Here is a 20,527-nt window from a genome sequence, read left to right as displayed (position 1 = left end):
ATGGGTTGAAGTCACGCTCCTCTGTGTTTTTCTGCAGGTACCTCAGTGTGAAGTCCCTTCCAGAAGCCCTGAGGATGGAGGAGGAGGAGGCAGAGGGCCAGGGCCGCACCCTGGGTTTTGACAGGCCAGCTCCAGCTCCAGGAAAAGCAGTGGCCCCGAGGCTCCCCACCAGGCAGCCCCCAGTGCAGGATGAGAGAAGTCACGGGGTCCCCCTCGAGTAGGTCACTGAGCTTTCCCCGCTGGTCCCACACCAGCTCAGAAACCACAAGAGTAGTGACTGTCCTAGGAGCTAGACAGCCCTTTACAGTTTAGAAACAGCTTTCCTGACCTGTAGCTCAGTGTCTCTACAAATCATGAAATGTACACCATTGACAGCACTTGAAATGATTTAGGGAGGTGTGGGATGAGAACTCTAGAAGGAAGGATGCAGCATTAAATAGCATCACTCTTATTCTCAGTCTCAGAGATTCCATGTACGACAAGGAGAAAGTCTCAGGGCTACAAAGTCTTCAGGGCCTCTCTTGATCGTCCTTTAAAAAGAGAGAAAGAGAGAAAGCCAGCAGGCCTCAGGCCAAGAGCCTTTACTAGGCAACAGGATTTATCTAGACTATGATAACACTGTTTTCATGTTCCTTGTATTTATTTGCAAAGTTCACTGCAGTCTGTAACACAAAATACTGGTCTTCTGTTTGCAATAGTGACATGGTCTTTTTGAGTAGATGGAAGTTGATGGAAATGGCTGGAATAGGAAAGAGGGAAGGCAAATTCCAAAAGCCTGGGAAAGGGTACTCTGGCACCTCTATTTCCGCACGGTTTCTGCCCCGGTGTATGGGGTGGGTTTTGTCAGCATCCTCATTTTACGGTTGAGATAAGTGTGGTTCAGAGAGGGGCAGTACCTTGCCCAGGGCCACACAGCAAGAGGGCGGCAGCACAGGGTGAGGATGCAGGGGTGCCTGACTCCAGAGCTTGTGTCCTGGATTGCATGGCTCCCAGGACAGAGCTGCCCAGCCCATGCCGGGGCTCAGGGGCACCATGCCTCTCCTTCCCTGCCAGGGAGACCGTGGAGCAGATGGCGTCTGTGAAGCCAGCAGATGTCTGTGCATCCGTGACCAGAGACGGGCACCTGCAGGGTCTGGGCAGAGCCGAGGAGGCCCCTCCCGGCCCCAGCAGGCCCCCCCATCCTCGGGGCCCCAAGTCTGCAGCATCCCACCAGAGCCTGGCCAGCCTCGAGGGAAGTGGCATCTCTGAGCGCCTCCCACCAAAGTCTCTGCACCAGGCCGGCGGGCCCCCGCTGGAGGTACGCGTGGGTGCAGGGCCTCTCCCTGCATCTCCTGGAGCCTCCTGCCTCCAGGCCTTTGCTCAGAATGCCTGCTGCTCCCACCTCTGCTGTGGCTCCCCGCACCTCCACCCCTCCACCTGGACCTCCTCTTTCTCCTCTGAGACCTGTAGCTCAGGGCCTGTATCTTTCTGAGCCTGCTTAGCACAGCTGAAGGTGGGGGTGGTGTCTTTGACTCCAAGTAGTTTGTGCCATGAGAACGGCACTTCTTGAACTACGACAGGAATCACAAATCACTGTGGAAATATGACTTATGAGATGGATCCTCCCCTAAAAAAACACATATGGGGATTTCCCAGGGGTTAAGACTTCGCCCTCCAATGCAGGGGGCGCAAGTTCGATCCCTGCTAGGGGAGCTAAGATCCTACATGCTTTGTAGTAAAAAAAATTAATAAAAAATAAAAGAGAAGCAATATTGTAAAATTCAATAAAGACCATATGGTCCACATCCAAAAATTAAAATAAACACATACATTTGCATGTGTACACACACGCGCGCGCGCGCGCACACACACACACACACACACACACATACCCCTATAGTCCTGATGAGCCCATGGTAAGGAATATGCACTTGACCATGAACTCATTGAGGGCAGACACCCGTGTCTCTCTGTTGGTGACCTTTGCCCCTGCGTTAGACGTGGTATGTTGGAGGTATAAGTGGTTGATCAGTTTGTTTTTCCCAATTCATGCTGCTGCTGCTAAGTTGCTTCAATCATGTCCCAACTCTTTGTGACCCCATAGATGGCAGCCCACCAGGCTCCCCTGTCCCTGGGATTCTCCAGGCAAGAACACTGGAGTGGGTTGCCATTTCCTTCTCCAATGCATGAAAGTGAAAAGTGAAAATGAAGTTGCTCAGTTGTGTCTGACTCTTAGCGACCCCATGTACCGCAGCCTACCAGGCTCCTCTGTCCATGGGATTTTCCAGGCAAGAGTACTGGAGTGGGGTGCCATTGCCTTCTCCGATCCCAATTCATGGGACCCGGGCATTTCTGCAATCAGGTAGAACACGGCATTCCAGGCCCACCCTGGAAGACGTGTGGATTCAAGAATCCCATTCTCACAGTGGGACTGCTTTCTCCTTCTCCCCTTTCTATTTCTCTGTTCAGGAAGTCTGTGACAGTCTCCCACCCAAGGGCCCTGGCTCCCACCCCTCAGGGACACGGGGCGTGCTCAGGGTCCTCTCGGGGCGTGGAGTCCCTGCTGTTGGCCTGGGGCTCATGCCAGGCCCTGAGCACCTCAGGACCCCGCACGCCCAGGGCCTGGCTGTTGGGAGCTGGGCCAGCCTCCCTGTCTGTGAGCCTCTGGAATGTGAGGCCCAGGCCAGCACAGGGGAAGGGTTTCCCAGTGTTCCCCGGGCACATTCCTCAGATTTAAAGGAACACTGTCTCTTTCAGGAGCCCTGGATGGCCTCCCCGGAGACAGACAGTGGCTTCGTGGGCTCAGAAACCAGCAGAGTGTCACCCCTCACTCAGACCCCAGAGCACCGGCTCTCCCAGATCAGGTAATGGGGACCCCATCAGTGTTCCCCACCTGGGGTTGGCTGAGAAACAAAGTGCCTGTGAGCTCAGAACACGGTCTGGGCATTCTCAGAGCCCCACACTTCATCCCCACTAAGGATGGGTTATTGCCTTCATGTTATGGATGGAGGGAAAGTGACTTGCCCAGGGTCACTCCGCCACGTATTGACAGACTGGGAATTTATTGAACAAATGGGTGATGAAACGGTGAATGAATAAGATGTGCCGGGAGGGTGTCGTGACAGAGCCGCTCACTCACAGGGTGAGTGACAGCCTCCAAAGCCGGAGGAAGGTCCCTGGGGCTACCCAGGGCTGCGTGGGAAGGGAAGATTACAAACTTCATTGCTGTGTATATTATCTAAAAACTAAGTTGAGCTTTATGACTGTGTATATGAGTAGGCAAGTGTACAGCTCTGCAGTTTATAAAGAAAATGTGTGTGTAGTGGAGACGCATCCTCAGAAATGCTATACTGCCAGGGCTGCCAAGTCCCAAAGGATAGGATGGTTTAATATGTGGAGGGGCTTGGAGGTTGTGGCCTCATTCTGTGTGATCTCAATGTGTCTCTCTCTCCATGGGCCCCCAGCACCCCAGGGATGTTAGTCCAGTCCTTCACTCTGCCTGTACCCCGAGATGCAGCCCCCCACCACCAGACCCGGGGTCTTCCCATCCCCAGAAGAACCTCTGAGCCCAGCAGACCCAGAAGCCGAGCCCAGAGGCCCCCGTCTGGCCAGGACAGTCCTCTCCAGCAGAGGGCGCCCAGCTTCTGCCTGGAGCGGGCACTGGCGTCTGAGATGGGTGAGTGGATGTATCTGGGTTGGCCAGAACCTGGGGGTGGCTGGATCGCATGGGGTAAAAAAGATCAAACCAATAAGAAAATCTGCATTACCCTTTAGGATGCAAAATATCATACAGGCTCATTATAGGAAAATTTGAAAAGGGAACAAAAAACAATAATTAGCTAAAAACCGTCATTGATGACATTTTAGTCTAGAACCTTTGAGCTGTTTTCTATGCCATTGTGTGTGTGTTTATTTGCAAATACTTGAAGTGGGATACTATACATGAATGTTTTATAATCTTTTTTCTATAAAACACTGTGTTATGAACACTTTCTGTGTCTATAAAGTCTGTGATTTCTTTTACTTTTTTTAAAAATGCATGTGACCTTTTTATTGAAATAAAACAAGCATACGGGAAGGAACAGAAACTGACGAATTTTCCCAAAGTGACCACAGACAGAAAAACTCCGCATGATCAGAGCCCCAGCCCCTCCAAGCCCCTCCTGACGCTCCCACCCTTCTCAAAGGCAACCACTCTTCTCAGATTAGCTTTGCCTCTTTTTGAGGTTCCCATTTAATTTTTTAAAATTAAACTTGAGTTAAAAGTTTAATTAAGTCACGTGCAGTTGTAAGAAATGACAATCACAGAGCCTACATGCCCTTCCCCTAGTTTTCCCCAACAATATCTTGCAAAACCGTAGAGCAATGTCACAACCAGACTAACACGGACTCGGTTAAGACGCAGAACATTTCCACCATCTCAGGGTCCCTCCTGTTGTCCTTTTATAAACACATCCAACCCCACCTTAACTCCTGGTGACCACCAATCTCTTCTCCATCACTGTAATTTTGTCATTTCAGAATGTCATAGAAATGAAATCGTATAATATGTAACCTTCCAGGATCAGCTTACTTTTCACTCAGCATGCTTTTCTGGAGATTCACATAGATTATTCCATAAATCAATAGTCTATTCCTTTTTATATTGCTGAGTAGTCTTCCCAGGGCGCACTGTTTTTAATGCACATGCTGGATGAGTGGTTTGTAACTCTGGTCACCCACCCCCGTCGAGAGCCTAAAGTTTTGAATGCTCTGAGGAACATGTGAGCAGGCAAAGCTGTGACTAATTTCAGAGGGAGGTGGAGGCTCCGAGGCTGGTCCTAGGGCAGCCTGGAGATGTGCAGAGTCAGGGTCTATGTGGAGAAGAAGGGAGCTCTTTGCAGGAGGAGAGCCTTGGAGACTTGGATCTGCTGCAAAAGTGGTGGATGGTAGGGGGAATCTAGTCATAAGGGCCTCCGCAGTTTTGCACCCCAAGCTCCCAGCAAAAACCACATCTTCTTCCTGTTTTGAGGGTCACTGGCCTCCACAGGAGCTTCATCTGTGACCTCAGCCGGGCCCCATCTCTTCATGCCCACCATACTTCCACCCAGACAAGTTCACACTTCAAGGGTCCTCTCTGTGTAAACTCACTTTGGTCTCCTTCTGCCTCCCTAGAGGTCCCTGGCTCAGAGTTTAAGGGGCAGAAGCGGATTCCTGAACCGATCCTCCCTAGGGCGACAATCAGCCCACCTCCCACCCCTGCCCCTGTGGCTGCCACTCCACCCCGTGAACCCGCAGAGATCACCTCCACCTTCTTCCTCACCAGGACGGGGCGCGAGTAAGTTGGTTGCTTGGGTGCTGAGGATTCAAGTGCATCAGAGAGACGGGAGGGTGATGCCCGAGGGAGGCAGGGGCTCTCTGGGGTCTCATCCAGTGGTGGCTGTGCTGGGACCCAGGCATCCTGCCTCCCAGTTGATCCTGTGGGTCCTCCTTGGTGTAGACGCCGAGGACACTTCTCTAGCCCGTAGGAAATGATCTAAAAGTCCACCTTGCTGGTGCTAGGACCCCTCTCCCTGCCTCCCCGCATCTCCCTTCCAAAATGGGCCTACACTTCCCGGGGTGTGTTTTCTGCAGTTTATGTGTGTATTATATGAACCAAAAAGAGAATGTTCTTTCAATTTTTTCTTTTTAATCCAAGTGCAGTTTTTCTACTAAGAAAGATTTTCCCTTGCTTCACTAGACAGGACAGGGAAAGGGGGCTAGTCCTCTTCCTGCTGTCCTGAGTGGCTTTGGCCCAGGAGTCAGTCACAGGCCTTTGTCAGGTTAGGGGGTTGGTTTCCAGGCCTGCGCTTAGCAAGTGCACTCCTGCCACGCCCTGTGACATCAGCAGAGGAACGAGAGGCTTGTTGTTGTTCCGTCACTAAGTCGTGTCCGAATCTTTGCGACCCCAAGGACTGCAGCCCGCCAGGCTTCCCTGTCCTCCATAGTCTCCCAGAGTTTGCTCAAACTCACGTCCATTGAGTCAGTGAGAGGCTTATTTACCTACAGTATGCCAGCCCCTGGGAATACAGTAGTGGACAAGACAGTCCTTGACCTCGTAAAGCTCACCATCCTGTAAGATGGACCAAGAAACAAGGTTCCACCCCCAGGGTGATAAGTACAGTGATAGCACAGGCCCGAGGGACAGTGGGAGCACAGAGAAGGGGCATCTAGCCCAGTCAGAGGCTTCAGGGAGGGCTTCCTGGAGGAAGTGGTATCTCAACTGAGACCAGAAGGCAGAGAGCTGAAAGAGTATCCCAGCAGAGGGAAGAGCATGTGCAAAGGCCTAGAGGCACCTAATGTTTATTATAGCCAGATCCTCAAGTATAAGGTGGGCCATTAAACAAAAAAAGCAGAGAGGAAGACAGGGAGACCTGGGGGAGAGCTTAGAGAACCTTTGACACAGCTGGTGAGAAGTTTGGATGATGTCTTTGCTCAGAGGAGGTGCTCACTGAATATTTATGAATGTGGAAAGTCTCATCAAAGGATAATGAGGGAGGCTTTAAGTAAGGAAGCTGCAGGGTTGGATTTACACTGTGGCAAGAATTCTCTGGCCACCGTGATGGTGGGTGTGGAGGCCAGGGACTGCTGAGAAGGCTACGACACCCCAGAGAGAGGTGTTGGGGCCGTCAGTGAGGGCAGGGAGTGTATTTGAAAGGGGGTAATTAGGCCTTGGGCCAACAGGATTTGGGAGTTGGTTAACTTTCAGGGTGCTCAGGGGAAAAGAAGGGTTCAGAATGACTCAGATTTCTGGCTTGTCAACCAGTTGGATACCGATGCAGAGATGGGAAACTTAGGAGGGGGAGTGAAATTGCAGGGAAAGATGACCTTTAGGTGCCAGCTGGTACTCAGTCACTGAAAGGTTAGGTCAGGAAGGCCAAGATCATGATGGAAACAAGCCGGAGAGGACAAGTGACACCCAAGGGCATGGTCCAAATTCCAGGCCCTCGCTCAGCGGCCTCTGACCTGGACAGGGAGCCAGAGCTGCCCTGGTCTTGCACCACTGCAGGACCGCGGTCCTGCCTTTCAGGGGTTAACGGGTGGCCAGAGTTCTCACTCTCCTGCAGCCGCCACCCTCATGGTTTGCCTTGGAAACCCCAACAAGCGTTTCCCTGGGAATTGCCAAGGGAACCAACTGCCCTTGGACGCCCAGAGTACCAGGGCATAGGCAGAGAGATGTCTCCACTCCCTCTGGGCACACCCATCTGAGAGCCGATGTCTGCCGCGTGTGGCGCCGGGAGCCACCCCACCGTGAGTCCAGGGACCACCAGGCAAGAACTAACCCTGAGGGGAGCCCTCACCCCGGAAGCTGGTCCAAACAGTAGCCAGAGAACCTGGAGGTGGAGGAATCAGCGTGGAGGAATGCCATGCCCAACCCGGACTCTAAAGCCCCGGGTGTAGGGGGTTTGTGTGCCGGGGTGTCTGGGTGGGATTGGCTGCCTCAATGCCAGTGATGCCCTCAGAAAAAGACCCTAGAGATTCAGGGACCGATCAAGGAGAAACACAAATAAGATTTACTCCTAAGATGCCAGGGGCTCATGAGGTTCCTTACCAATCACAGGTTGGGCTGTGTTTGGGGGCTTCCCTGAGATGACAGTCTGCTCACACCCAGTTGTCCTGGGTGTGACGATCTTGGCCTTCCTGACCTAACCTTTCAGTGACTGAGTGCCAGCTGGCACCTAAAGGTAACACCACGTGTCTCCTTGTCCCCTCTCCACACACACATCTTTCCTCTGCTCCCTCTTGGAGTCTGGAGGCCAGATCAGTGACAGTCCCTGAGCATCTATGAGGTGCGAGGCTCTAAGGCGTTGTGAGATGGGGAGGTCTGCTTGGCCGCCAGGCACTCGCCATCTGCTTCCGGAGACAGACAGACAAGCATTTTCTGCCTGGAGCGGAATGCTGGGCTTGAATAATTTAGGAAAGGTTTAGGGGAACCCTGTAGGGGAGGAGCTAAGCAAGGGCAGGAAGGAAGCAGGCCTGGACAGACAGTCAGGGTCTCTAGAGACAGACGTAGAGGAAGGGGAGGGCAGTCCAGGGCCTGAGGCAGATCCGAACTGAAAGTTTTGTTTTGCTCAGGCCGCACTGTGTGGCCTGTGGGATCTTAGGTCCCTGCCCAGGGGCTGAACCTCTGCCCCCTGCATTGGGGAGTGTGGAATCTTAACCAGTGGATTGCCAGGGAAGTCTCAGAATTGAAATTTTAAAGTGCAGCTTTAGCCAATGCCCTCTTTACTCCTCAGAGGATGAGACGGTTGGATGGCATCACTGACTCAGTGGACAGGAGTTTGAGCAAGCTCCAAGATGGTAGAGGACAGGGAAGCCTGGCGTGCTGCGGTCCATCGGGTCACAAAGAGCCGGACACAACTGAGTGACTCTCTCCACTCTGCATCTTCATCTCAATCTTGAAACTTCGTCGCTGGCATTTCAGAATAGCTACTCAGAGGGCCTGCATGCTAGGTTAGGTAAACCTCAAAGAAAGTTCTGCTTTGCTCACCAAATGTGCGGGGACGTGAACTCAGAGAGGTGTTTAGATATGCAGCGAGGAAAGCGGACACTCAAGGGAGTTCAAGATCTATTTCAAGATCCAGAGTTAGACCGTGTTTGCTGGAAAGGGACAGAGACCCGGCGCCCAGGGAGCGGCTGCTGCCTGTTCACTGTGCACCTGTCCTTTGTTCCCGTCTCCACCCCCACCCCAGCCAGGCCATCCGGGACCTGCAGGATGAGGTCTCCCGGCTCCGTCTGAGGCTGGAGGACAGCCTCCACCAGCACCCCCAGGGCCGCCCCACGCGCTCAGCGTCCGGCTGCGCCCGCCCCACCCGGGCCCGGAAGCGGTCAGGAGATTCCTCAGCCGCTTGGAGCTCCCATTACGGCAGGTAGGTGACCCCCACGTTCCTGCCCCTCTGCCTTGGTGGGAGCTGCAGAAGGCGGAGTTAGCTGGTCTCTGGCTGTCCCCTGGCATGTGGACTCGGGCACAGTCATCCCCCTCTCTCGCTTACTCATTCATTCAAGCTTAGATTTTTTTTTTTTTACCATGTCATATTTAATGCATAAAATAGACTGAACACATGTTTTGCTAATAAAGCATGATACAGTGAATGTCCCTGAACTCATACCCAAGTGAAGAGCTAGAACATTTGCAAGACCCTCACCCTCTCACCCACTCACTCCGCAGCTGTTCACTTGTGATGACTTATAGAATCATCTCTAACTTCTGAGTGTTCCTAGGTTAAGGTTTTCAAAGGACACTCTCTCATCACTTCTTCCAACTACACTTTGAAGTAATCGCACCTATATCCCCATTTGACAGATGAGGAAACTGAGGGTCAGAGAGGCTCAGCGCCATCTTCTGTGGGTCTGACTCCAGAGCCTTTGCTTTTGACTTTCATGTTCTCCTCTTTCCTTATGTTATAAGCATTTCTCTGGGTTGGTCTTCTCCCTGATCATCTTTAAAGGCTGCATAAAACTGCATCCAGTCACGTCATCGCTCTCTCTCTTTTGCTAGCAAATCCACGGAGAGGTCGTCTGGTGAGCCCGGGGGTGCAGAGCAAGCTGTTCCCACGGGAAGGCGGCGAGCCAGGTCCTCCTCGGTGCCTCGGGAGGAGCCTCGACTGTCCCTGAGTAAGTGACCACCTGCCAGGACTGATTTTTGGAGTCCACAGTCTGGGCAAGTTGGCTCAGGAGTCAGGGGCCACAGCAGCCGCCCTCGAGGAAACCCAGAGAAGGTTCTGGGGCGTCTTTGTTAGGCAGTCGTAGCGCTCTGAAATGCCGCGCGCTTCCAGTGGCAGCCGTGGCGTGCCGCGCACCGGCTCTGTGCTGCGGTTTCTGTAAGGGCTTCGAGCGTACGTGTCATCTTGCTTCATCTTCAGTGCGGGGTGGGTCGAATCATCCACCTTCTGCGGATCAGGGCGCCAAAGCCTGAAAGCACAGGGGACTTGCCTGGAGGAGCGTGGCTCTAAAGTCAGCGGCCCCATCACGTCCTCCCAGCTGTGTGGCCTTGCCAGCTTGTGTGCCTGCCCTGCGCAGTTCAGGGGCCAGCTAACAGTGCGGGGATCACAGTGTCCGCTCCTGGGGCTGCTGCGGGGGTGCGTGACAGGGAGCTTGCAAAGCGCTCAGTACAGGGTCAGGGTCCAGGTGTGGCTGCTGTGATTACTAAGGGGCTGGGGGAAGCGGGGGCTGTAGGCTTAAAATCCCAGAGCCTGGACTCGTGATCTGCCCAATCCCTTAGCTACGTGTCCCCCATCCTCTCCCCCTCTGATGCCCCTCTTTCCACCCCAGGTTCCGAATCTGAGCCAGCCTCCCCCAGGTTGTTTTCTGAGAGGGGCAGGACCACCGAGAACAGTCCACAGGCCGCTTGGGATGGAGCAAAAGGAGTGAGCAGCACCGGACGGCCTGACAGGGTCACCTTCCGAGGCCAATACACAGGTGAGCCAGGAGGGGGCGCTGGAGGTGCGCGGTCCCCAGGTGGTCGCTTCCATTTAGCCGGTGGGCCATTGAAATATTGTCATTTTCTATGAGTTCTGTGATAGAAAAACATCAGGGAGCGTTGTCTCTGTGAATCTGGGTGTGTTTGTCCATTGATTCACTGAGCAAACAGTTTCTGAGACCTCCGCTTTTTCGGGGCCTATGCTGGGTTCGGAGAAAGTCCACTCAGCTTGGTCAGTCATGAAGCGGGTTAGGAAGAGCTTTCTGCTTGCAGGGCCTGAGTAACAGTGAACACAGAATCACTTCCTTCCATTAAGGTTGTGATTCCCCAGGGCGCACCCAGCACATAGCTTGTGGTGACACGTAATAGGATTTCAAAGTGTGTTACATTAGATATAACCTAGCTTCCCAGGTGGCTCAGTGGTCAAGAATCTGTCTGCCAATTCAGGAGACATGGGAGATGTGGGTTTGATCCCTGGATTGGGAAGATCCCCTGGAGTTCAGTTCAGTTACTTCAGTCGCTCAGTTGTGTCTTACTCTTTGTGACCCCATGGACTGCAGCACACCAGGCCTCCCTGTCCATCACCAACTTCCGGAGTTTACTCAAACTCACGTCAATCGAGTCAGTGATGCCATCCAACCATCTCATCCTTTGTTGTCCCCTTCTCCTGCCTTCAATCTTTCCCAGCATTAGGATCTTTTCAAATGAGTTAGTTCTTCGCATCAGGTAGCCAAAGTATTAGAGTTTCAGCTTCAACATCAGTCCTTCCAATGAATATTCAGAACTGATTTCCTTTAGGATGGACTGTTTGGATCTCCTTGCTGTCCAAGGGACTCTCAAGAGTCTTCCAACACCACAGTTCAAAAGCATCAATTCTTCGGCGCTTAGCTTTCTTTATAGTCCAACTCTCACATCCATACATGACTACTGGAAAAACCACAGCTTTGACTAAATGGATCTTTGTTGGCAAAGTAACGTCTCTGCTTTTTAATATGCTGTCTAGGTTGGTCATAACTTTCCTTCCAAGGAGCAAGCGTCTTTTAATTTCATGGCCGCAGTCCCCATCTGCAGTGATTTTGGAGCCCCCCAAAATAGTCTGTCACTGTTTCCCCATCAATTTGCCATGAAGTGATGGGACCTATTCCCCTGGAGTAGGAAATGGCAATCCATTCCAGTGTTCTTGCCTGAAAAATCCCATGGACAGAGGAGCCTGAGGGGCTACAGTCCCTAGGGTCACAAAGAGTCGGACATGACAGAGCACGCCCACAGGTCAAATATTAAATATGGATACGGTTCCTACTGTCATGAATCTGACTGCACAGCAGAGAAGAGAGTAACAAATAAGCAATTATAGTAAGCATGCGAATTACAGTAAGCAAATTACAGCCTTGGCTCTCACCCATATATCGCTGGGAAGGAGGGCGGTTAACCTCAGATCCAGAAGGCTAAGCGATGCACACAAAGGAGGAAATGAGATACACATCTCCCAACGGAGCAAATAGACACCGAGGCTTAGAAGTGAAAACAACAGTGTGTCCAGGCGCCCCAGGGCAACACACACGGAGTACAAAGTGGAGACCCTGCACGGCAGAGGACAGAGAGAAAAACAATCAATCAGGCATCATCCCAAAGGTCTTATGTGAGACTCAGGGATGGATAAGGCAGGGAATAGTGGAGCTGAGTGCAGACCCAAGAGTCTGTCCGAGTTTTTGATAACCTTAGTGAAGTGAAGTCGCTCAGTCGTGTCCGACTCTTTGCGACCCCATGGACTGTAAGCTACCAAGCTCCTCTGTCCATGGGATTTTCCAGGCAATAGTGCTGGAGTGGATTGTCATTTCCTTCTCCAGGGGATCTTCCTGACCCAGGGATTGAACCTGGGTCTCCCGCATTGTAGACAGATGCTTTACCATCTGAGCCACCAGGGATAACCTTACGGACCTGACATCTGCTGAGTGCGGGGCAGAATACACGGATTCAGCCCCACTCAGTCCTCCAACAAGCCTGTGAAACCCACAGCATGACTCTCCCCATTTCCCAGCCACTTGGAGCACAGAGAAAGCACCACTGACTCTGTGCCCAGGCCATTCTAATCCTAACCAGCAGGTTGGGGTCTGGGGAGAACCACCATGTTCTGCCGTTGCTTATCCCATCTTTCTGCCTGCTTTCCAGGCCTGACTGAGCCTGGGTTTGTTGATTTTTTTCCGTATGTCAAGTACTAGGCAGTTGGTTCCAATAGGATCTGCAACGAAACAGGAGTCTGGAAAGAGCTTACAATAAACGGAGAGATAAATGTGTTTTATCTATATGTGTATACGTACACGCACACTTACGTATCTACATATTTATGCACACATTGTGTGTGCATGAGAAAAAGATTGAGAGGGAGACTGTTAAACCATCTGGAGGGAGAGGAAAGAGATTTGTATTCTAAATCATCTCCAGTTCTGCATCCATGCATAGCTGATACTGTTCTGGTTTCTTCCCCAGGCCAGGAGTACTATGTTCTGTCCCCCAAGACTGTCCCAAGAAGCAGTGTCCCGGTCTCCTGTCCCCACTGCCGACCCCCTAGGACAGAGGATCCAGGTAGGGGGTGGCACCTGGAGAAGCAGCCAGGACTGTAAGGCTGCAGCTTCTTGCCCTTGGCTGGGGGGCAGGGGTACAGTTGGGCAGGACATAGACCGCCCTGAGCCCAGTGGTGGGTCAAGGTGCAGACGGGAGCAGGACTTTTCTGGACTTCTCAGCTTTCCCAGAGTGCCCTGCCCCCACATCTATCTCTCCAGGTGCTTTGCCTGAAGCCAGTCTCCTTCACCTTGATGTGGAGAAACCATGAAAATGATTCCAGAAGTTCCTGATGCGGGGAGGGGTGTGAGCAGCAGGCAGGCTGGCAGCGATGATTATCTTGTCTCCCCTCTGTCTACCTTCCGCCCTTCCCACCCTCTCCCCCAAACCAAGGGTTTCGGGGAAGAGCAGTGGGAAGAGCAGTGGCCTGAGAACATGGACACCAGGTTCTAGTCCCGGTTCTGCCCCTGACATGCTGTGTGACATCAGACAAGTTCCTTAACTTCTCTGAGCCTTGGGCTCCACATCTATAATGAAAGGTCTGGAGATGGTCTCTGAGGCTCTTTCGAGCAATGACGATGATTATGATAGCACTGTCATTCATTAAGCCCTGACTTAGCAACATGATGAGGCTTTTACAAGCATTATCCTCACAACCCTGTGAAGTAGGTTTTGTCCATTTTACTACCATTCCTATGAGTGCAGACACTGAGGCTCAGAGAGGGCAAGAGACTTGCCGAAGGACACACAGCTCACAAGTGGTAGAGCCAGCTAGTTCAGTGGCTCGTTGGATTCAATCAGTTAATAAATGAAGACTCTGAGCAGAGGGCCTGGTTCATGAGATGCCTCTCACTGTCATGCTTGCCAACAACATTGTTGTTTGAACCCAGGTCTTTGTGACTCTAAAGCCCTGGCTCTTCACCGCTATATTTCTGTGCCTTTGCTAGAGTCCCAGCAGGCCTACTCACTCATTCATTATTCAGCATTTTCTTATACTGGGCTTTGGGCCTTGCCCCTGACAAACTCAGCTAAGCAGACAAAACTGAAGAGTCAGAACAGGGATGGGAGAGCACAGGTGGGGCTGGAGAGCCCATAACTCAGCCCAGGGAGTGGGAGGGCTTCCCAGAGGGAGTGATGCTGAGCTGAGGCCTGAGGAGAGACAGGTGGACCCTGGAATTTCCCCAGATGCGGTGCTGAGGATTTGCACTGGAAGAGAGCCAGAGTGCCCATACTCCTGCTCATTTAGGCTTCCACTGACCCGCCTAGTGCCCGGGGGGCCTTTGTGGCCCAGTCCCTCCTAGAGAATGGGCCTGTGTCACTGCGGAGAATGGCCATAGATACAGGGGCTGCAGACAGGAGAGCCAGGCTTGAGATCAGACAGAGGACCGCTGCTTCCTAGCTCTGAGACAGCAAATTATTCAACCTATTGGAGCCTTAGTTTCTCCATCTGTAAAATGGGCAAGTGATAATAATAGCTAGTCCAGTGGCTCACTGGATTCAATCAGTTAATAAATGAAGACTCTGAGCAGAGGGCCTGGCTCATGAGATGCCTCTCCCTGTCGTGGTCCATCAGTATTGTCGCCCAGTGGAGGCAGCTTGTCTCCTCTGCAGTGGTCCCTGAGAGGAGCTCAGTGCTGCAGGAGGCCTGTGGGGGGGCCTGGTGACTCAGACATCACCCTCTCCTGACCTCCCTGCCTCCTCTTCCAGGTGATGCTGTCAGCAGGGACCCCGTGGGACCGTCTCATAGTGAGACCTTGCGATGTCCCCTGTGTAGTCAAGTTGGGTCCCCCTCTGAGGGGGATGGCCCAGACTCAGCCACCTCTGGTAGGAATGATGCTCCATCTCTTCCCCCCTGCTCCCCTGGATTTGGGTTTGGGGCCCTGGGAGGGGGTTTACCCAGGGTGGCAGCTCGCCCAATCTGGGGTGGAGCAAACTGGATGAGAGCTGGCTTCCCAAAGCGAGGCACTCCCTGCGTGGCCGGCCCCTTGTCTAGCTCCAGCGGGGTTGGCGGGGCTGGGGAGCCCTCTGTTCTCTGCCAGATCTTCCCGGGTTGTGAGACTGTGTCTCTGCTGTCTCTCCGTGACAGCGCCAGAAAAGGCCACCACCAGGAGAAATTCACCTTCAACATCCAGCCCCAAGCAGAGGAGCAAGCGAGCAGGGTCGCCGCCCCGGCCGCCTCCTGGACTGTGGTATCTGGCTGCCGCGCCCTCGGCACCAGCCCCTCCTGCCTTTGCCTACATCTCCTCGGTTCCCATCCTGCCTTATCCGTCAGCCACTGTGTAAGAACCTTCCCTTCCAGCCCTCCTTGCCTGTTTGAATCGCTTAATAGCATCCAGCCCTGAGCTGGGTAGCTGAGAACTCAGCACTGAGTACTCCTGTGTTTCTCCCCAACACTTGTATAGTCACTCAACAGACCTTGAATGCTCTCTGGGTACCAGGGAGACTGCTTGACCCTGGGGACCTAACAGTGAAGGAGCCTGGCAGAGGGCCTTGCCCTCATGGGGACTTAGAACCGTAATCATCTCCCATTTCCTTGTGGGTCTTCTTAGCAAGCAACTAATGCCCTCACTTTAAAAAAACTAGACTTTATTTTTAGAACAGTTTTAGATTTATAGAGAAAAGGAACAGATAAGACGGAGAGTTCCCATATATACCCCAAGCACCGTTTCCTCTAATACTAACATCTTCCCTTGATGTGGTAACCCTCCCAGGGAGCGCAGTGGTAAAGAACCTGCCTACTAGTGCAGGATATGCAAGAGACTAGGGTCAATCCCCGGGTCAGAAACATCCCCTGGAGAAGGAAATGGAAACCCACTCCAGTATTCTCGCCTGGAAAATTCCATGGACAGAGGAGCTGGTGGGCTCTAGTCCACGGGGTTGCAAAGAGTCGGATACAACTGGGCAACTAACACACACACACCTTGATACGGTCCACGTGCAGTTCAGTTCAGTCGCTCAGCCGTGTCCGACTCTGCGACCCCATGAATCGCAGCACACCAGGCCTCCCTGTCCATCACCAACTCCCGGAGTTCACTCAGACTCACGTCCTCGAGTCAGTGATGCCATCCAGCCATCTCATCCTCTGTCATCCCCTTCTCCTCCTGCCCCCAATCCCTCCCAGCATCAGAGTCTTTTCCAATGAGTCAACTCTTCACATGAGGTGCCCAAAGTACTGGAGTTTCAGCTTTAGCATCATTCCTTCCAAAGAAATCCCAGGGCTGATCTCCTTCAGAATGGACTGGTTGGATCTCCTTGCAGTCAAGGGACTCTCAAGAGTCTTCTCCAACACCACAGTTCAAAAGCATCAATTCTTTGGCGCTCAGCCTTCTTCACAGTCCAACTCTCACATCCATACATGACCACTGGTAAAACCATAGCCTTGACTAGACAGACCTTAGTCGGCAAAGTAATGTCTCTGCTTTTGAATATTCTATCTAGGTTGGTCATAACTTTTCTTCCAAGGAGTAAGAGTCTTTTAATTTCATGGCTGCAATCACTATCTGCAGTTAGTGAACCATTATTAATACATGGTTATTAAATATAATCCACAGTTTATTTAGGCTTCTTTAGTTTTTTCCTGAAGTCCTTTTTCTCTTCCAGGATCCCCCACCCCAAGGTACCACGTATATTTAGTTGTTATATCTCCCAGGCTCCTTCTGGCTGAGACAGTTTCTCAGACTTTCCTTGTTCCCAGTGGTCTTGACAGTTCAGAGGCACACCAGTCCGGTCCATGGTAGGATGAGCAATTACTGTTTGCATGTTACATTTGGATGTAACATCAGTTAAGACAAAAGACACAGGAGTCAAGGTGAAAAAGGCTTAGGTTTTAGAATCAGAGCTGCGCTGGAATCCTGTCTGCCATTTATTATTGCTGCGGCCTTGGTAAAGCAAGGCTCCTCTCTGAGCCTCAGTTTCCCTCTCTGTTAAATGGGGTCAGAGTCTCGGTCACATACAGTTTGTATGAGGATTAGATGAGGCAGGTGGCAAGAGATGTTTGTGGGGTTTGTAGTGCATGCTGGCACATGCTCTTGGCTGAATAAATGGCAGCTGTGTCAACGCTGCTACCCTTCAATGTTGTTGCCAGTAAGAAGAAAAATGAGGGAAGGTGCTTTCAACAAGACAGGATTGTGCAGAGGATAAAAGCCCAGACCCTGGAATTAGGAGATTTGTCTTCTGCAGACTGTTGTCAGCTAGCTCTATACCAGTTTCCTTCACTGTAAAATAAGTGGGTCAGGGCGGCCAGTAACCACAGTGCTTCTAATACTACTGAAATTGGCACTGATGACGCTACATTTCTCCACCGGCCAGTCAAGCAGGACTGAATATGCTCAGTGGTTGCAGCTGGGAAAGCCTTAGAAAGCTGAGTGGGCCTGTGCTGCCACCTGCTGGCCAGCCGCCTTATAACCTCTGAACCAGAGGTTTTCTAGTTCGGCTTTCTAGTTTCTAGCAAATTTTTCGGTTTAGTGGGGTTTTCTGGTTGTTGTTTGTTCTGTTCTGTAGCATCTGCCCTATGGGGAATTCGGGGTAACTTTCAGGTCAGTCTGGCCATCAAATTATCAGAAGGCAGGGGTGTGTGGGAATCCAGTAGTTACACCAGCTCGTCTGTCCCTAAAGGAGAGAACTGGGATTCAAAGAAGCCCATTCATTCATTCGGTTCAGACGATATGTATCAGGATCTACTGGGAGCTAATTAGCTGTGGGTTTAAATCGGGTACTGCCCCAGCCCCCTGATTCTGGGAGAATCCTCAGTAGCTGTTATTTATAGGGCACCAGACATACAGAGCTTTTTACCTGAGTTTTCCTATTGGCTCTACCCTGGGAGGTAGCTAAGTGTGGCTGTTTTCTGGGGGAAATGGAGCCCTTGAAAGTGAAGTAGCTTGTTCATGGTTATGCGGGTGGCCAAGAGGAATGACCAGGATTTGGGGCAGCCTTCTGCATCCCTTAGCTTCTCTGAGCGTGACTTCACTCATCTGTAATATAAGCATAAAAGTACCTACGAAATAAACGAGATAGTGCTAGTAAAGCACTAATCTCAGAGCCTGGCCTGTGGGTACCAAGGATGAAGATTCCAGCCCAGGGCTAGGCACTGTGTTTAACTGTTTGAGCAACCGTCAAACTGCCTTCCAAACTCGCGGCGCCGTTTCACATTCCCCCCAGCAGTGTATGAGGGCTCCAGACTCTCACATCCTCTCACAAAACTCACTGCTATCTGTCTTTGTTTTTAGCCAACCCAGTGGGTGGGGAGTGTGTGAAGCAGCATCTCATGTAGTTTTGATTTGCATTTCCCTGATGGCTGATGATATTGAGCATCTTTTCACATGCTTGTTGGCCATCTGTTTATCTGGTTTGGAGAGACATCTGTTCAGATCGTAGCATAGCCCTTTTGTCACACTGCGCAATAATGCAAATGAGAAAGTGAAGGACCAGGAGTGAGACTGGAGTTTACCGCATGCCAAGCAACACACCAGCGAATGTCTCCAGCCAAGTCTTCCTAAACCCATTCTTGCTCCATGTAGGCGAAACGCTTCCTTGTCTCCATCTTTCACTTTGTCCCCCTCTACACACTGTATTCCACGTCACAGGTGCCAGTGCTTCTTGCCCAGCACTAGTTTCCTTGAACCCTAAACTTGGGCATCTTTGGATGAATACAGGAGTCACTTCTTGGGGAAATCTGTGCTTCATCTCGCGGCTCCTCTGCCCATTTCCCCCAGGACTTTTAAACAACACCCCACGTTCCCGCAGGACCGGGCTGGGAAGGATGCACTTCCACCTCCTGCTCTGGGTGAGAGGAGCCAGACCATCGCACTCCTGCAGAATCCTAATTATTATTGTCACACTTCTCTATCACTCCACACCTGACAAATAGGACTCCACGCATTACCTCTCTGGTGAAGGAGGCTTGCTCCAGAACCTGGGGTGGTCCTGGTCTCCCTGAGACCAGGCTTCCAGACGAGAAGCTCCTTGAAGGCAGCAGGCAGGGTTGTTCATTCACCATGGTAACTGCAGGCCCCAGCACTTAGTATAAGGTCAGTACGTATTTGTTCAATGAATGGGTAGGTGGCACTGGCCGCTTTCGAGCACTGTTCTGACTTCATCCCTCCAACACATCCCTTGGCAGGGGATATTTTTCCCATTTTGGAGGTGAAGAAGCCAAGACTCAGAATGTAGGGGCCAAGGGCCGAGCTGGGCCTGAGGCGCCCCAAGGCGTCCCCATGGTCAGGGAACTCACCCATCTCTCCCCGCAGGTACTACGCGCCGCCAGCACCTACCTCAGCACCCCCAGTCCGAGCAGCCGCCGAGTGGCCCCCCGCAGCCTGCTCCCAGCCGGCCCGGGGACCCCGGCACTCCATCCAGCTGGACCTGAAGGACCTGGAGGAGCTCAACAAGGCCCTGAGCCGGGCGGTCGAGGCTGCCGAGAGCGTCCGCTCCACCACCCAGCACATGAGCCGCTCGCTGTCTGCCGAGCTGCGCCAGGCCCGCGGCCTGCGGGGCTCCTGCCTCTTCTGATGCTCGAGGCTCAGGGACACGCGGCGGGCGGGGCTGGCGGGCGCCCCGCCCCAGGCCAGAGGGCGCCGAGCCACTCCCAGAGGCCCCGCAGACCCTCACGAGGAAGGCTCCCTCCGCCCCGGGCCCTGCCTTTCAGCCTCCGTGCGTCCAGAACGGAAGGAGTGGCAGTGGGTGACTCAAAGAAGTCATTTCCTAGCCCTGACGAGGTTGAGGCTGGGACTGAGGCCACCCTCTGCCCAGACGCCATCTCTGGGAGGCCCCTGGCCTGCACGCATCCATCTCCAGCTAATAATATGTATTTTATGTATGATGGACAGGTTTTTTTGTTTTTTGTTTTTCTTTAACTGAGGCATTTTTCTGACCTTGAATCCTTCTTAGGAGGCCAGATAAGAGGGGATGGAGCCAGGGTCTCTGGTGAAAATTTGTCCCCCACCTGTGACCAGCCACTCCAGAGTAGGCATCTCTGAGAAGGATGTGGCCAGGGACCTTCCTCCTGGTGACTGGTGGTCAGTCCGTGGGGTACTTTGAGGCCACTGGAATATCTTAGAAGCGCCCAGCCTCCCCGTGCTTTCCCACGGGCTTGCTGCGATGGAGACACCCCACAGGGGGCCCTGGAAAGCTGTCTACCACGGTCTCCCCTCAGTACCTCATGCCGAGACCCCTGGCTCTCCCCTGTGGAAATGGGACCCCTGTGGAACTGGGCCAATGGCCAGCTTCCTGCCAGCTCCTGGTGTGTGCCCCTGAGGCCAGGCCATCTGCTCCCCGACCCTGTAGCAGCTCAGACCTCAGCTTTTCTGGAATGTGTGTGCATCACTGATATTTGTATATTTGGGGCATTAAAAAAAAAATCTATTTTCGTTATGAGAGCAAATAAAGAAGAGTGAATATTAATCTTTAAAACTGTTTTATTTGTATTTTTTGGCCATGCCGCATGGCACATGGGATCTTAGTTCCCTGACCGGGGACTGAACCCACACTCCCTGTAGTGGCAGCGCGGGGTCCTAACACTGGCTCACCGTGGAAATCCCTAGATAGTAATCTCAA

General features: G+C 52.4%; 1 protein-coding gene across 3 annotated transcripts in view; it reads left to right on the top strand.

Annotated features, from left to right (window-relative positions):
- Nucleotides 1–20,383, top strand: part of AKNA (AT-hook transcription factor) — a 58,399-nt gene extending 38,016 nt beyond the window's left edge. For all 3 annotated transcript variants that reach the window (XM_018052667.1, XM_018052666.1, XM_018052665.1), the window contains 12 exons: nucleotides 38–217; nucleotides 1,054–1,297; nucleotides 2,737–2,843; nucleotides 3,444–3,655; nucleotides 5,134–5,296; nucleotides 8,691–8,867; nucleotides 9,497–9,612; nucleotides 10,270–10,416; nucleotides 12,905–13,000; nucleotides 14,684–14,800; nucleotides 15,063–15,255; nucleotides 19,222–20,383. In XM_018052667.1, the coding sequence (XP_017908156.1) occupies nucleotides 38–217; nucleotides 1,054–1,297; nucleotides 2,737–2,843; nucleotides 3,444–3,655; nucleotides 5,134–5,296; nucleotides 8,691–8,867; nucleotides 9,497–9,612; nucleotides 10,270–10,416; nucleotides 12,905–13,000; nucleotides 14,684–14,800; nucleotides 15,063–15,255; nucleotides 19,222–19,483 (2,014 nt within the window). In that variant the 3' untranslated portion in view covers nucleotides 19,484–20,383. The remainder of the gene's footprint in view (nucleotides 1–37; nucleotides 218–1,053; nucleotides 1,298–2,736; nucleotides 2,844–3,443; nucleotides 3,656–5,133; nucleotides 5,297–8,690; nucleotides 8,868–9,496; nucleotides 9,613–10,269; nucleotides 10,417–12,904; nucleotides 13,001–14,683; nucleotides 14,801–15,062; nucleotides 15,256–19,221) is intronic.

The sequence above is a fragment of the Capra hircus genome, chromosome 8 (assembly GCF_001704415.2).
Source record: "Capra hircus breed San Clemente chromosome 8, ASM170441v1, whole genome shotgun sequence".
Classification (NCBI taxonomy): Eukaryota; Metazoa; Chordata; class Mammalia; order Artiodactyla; family Bovidae; genus Capra; species Capra hircus.
The sequence above is the reverse complement of the archived record's forward strand: the minus strand, read 5'-3'. Positions and strand labels throughout refer to the sequence as shown.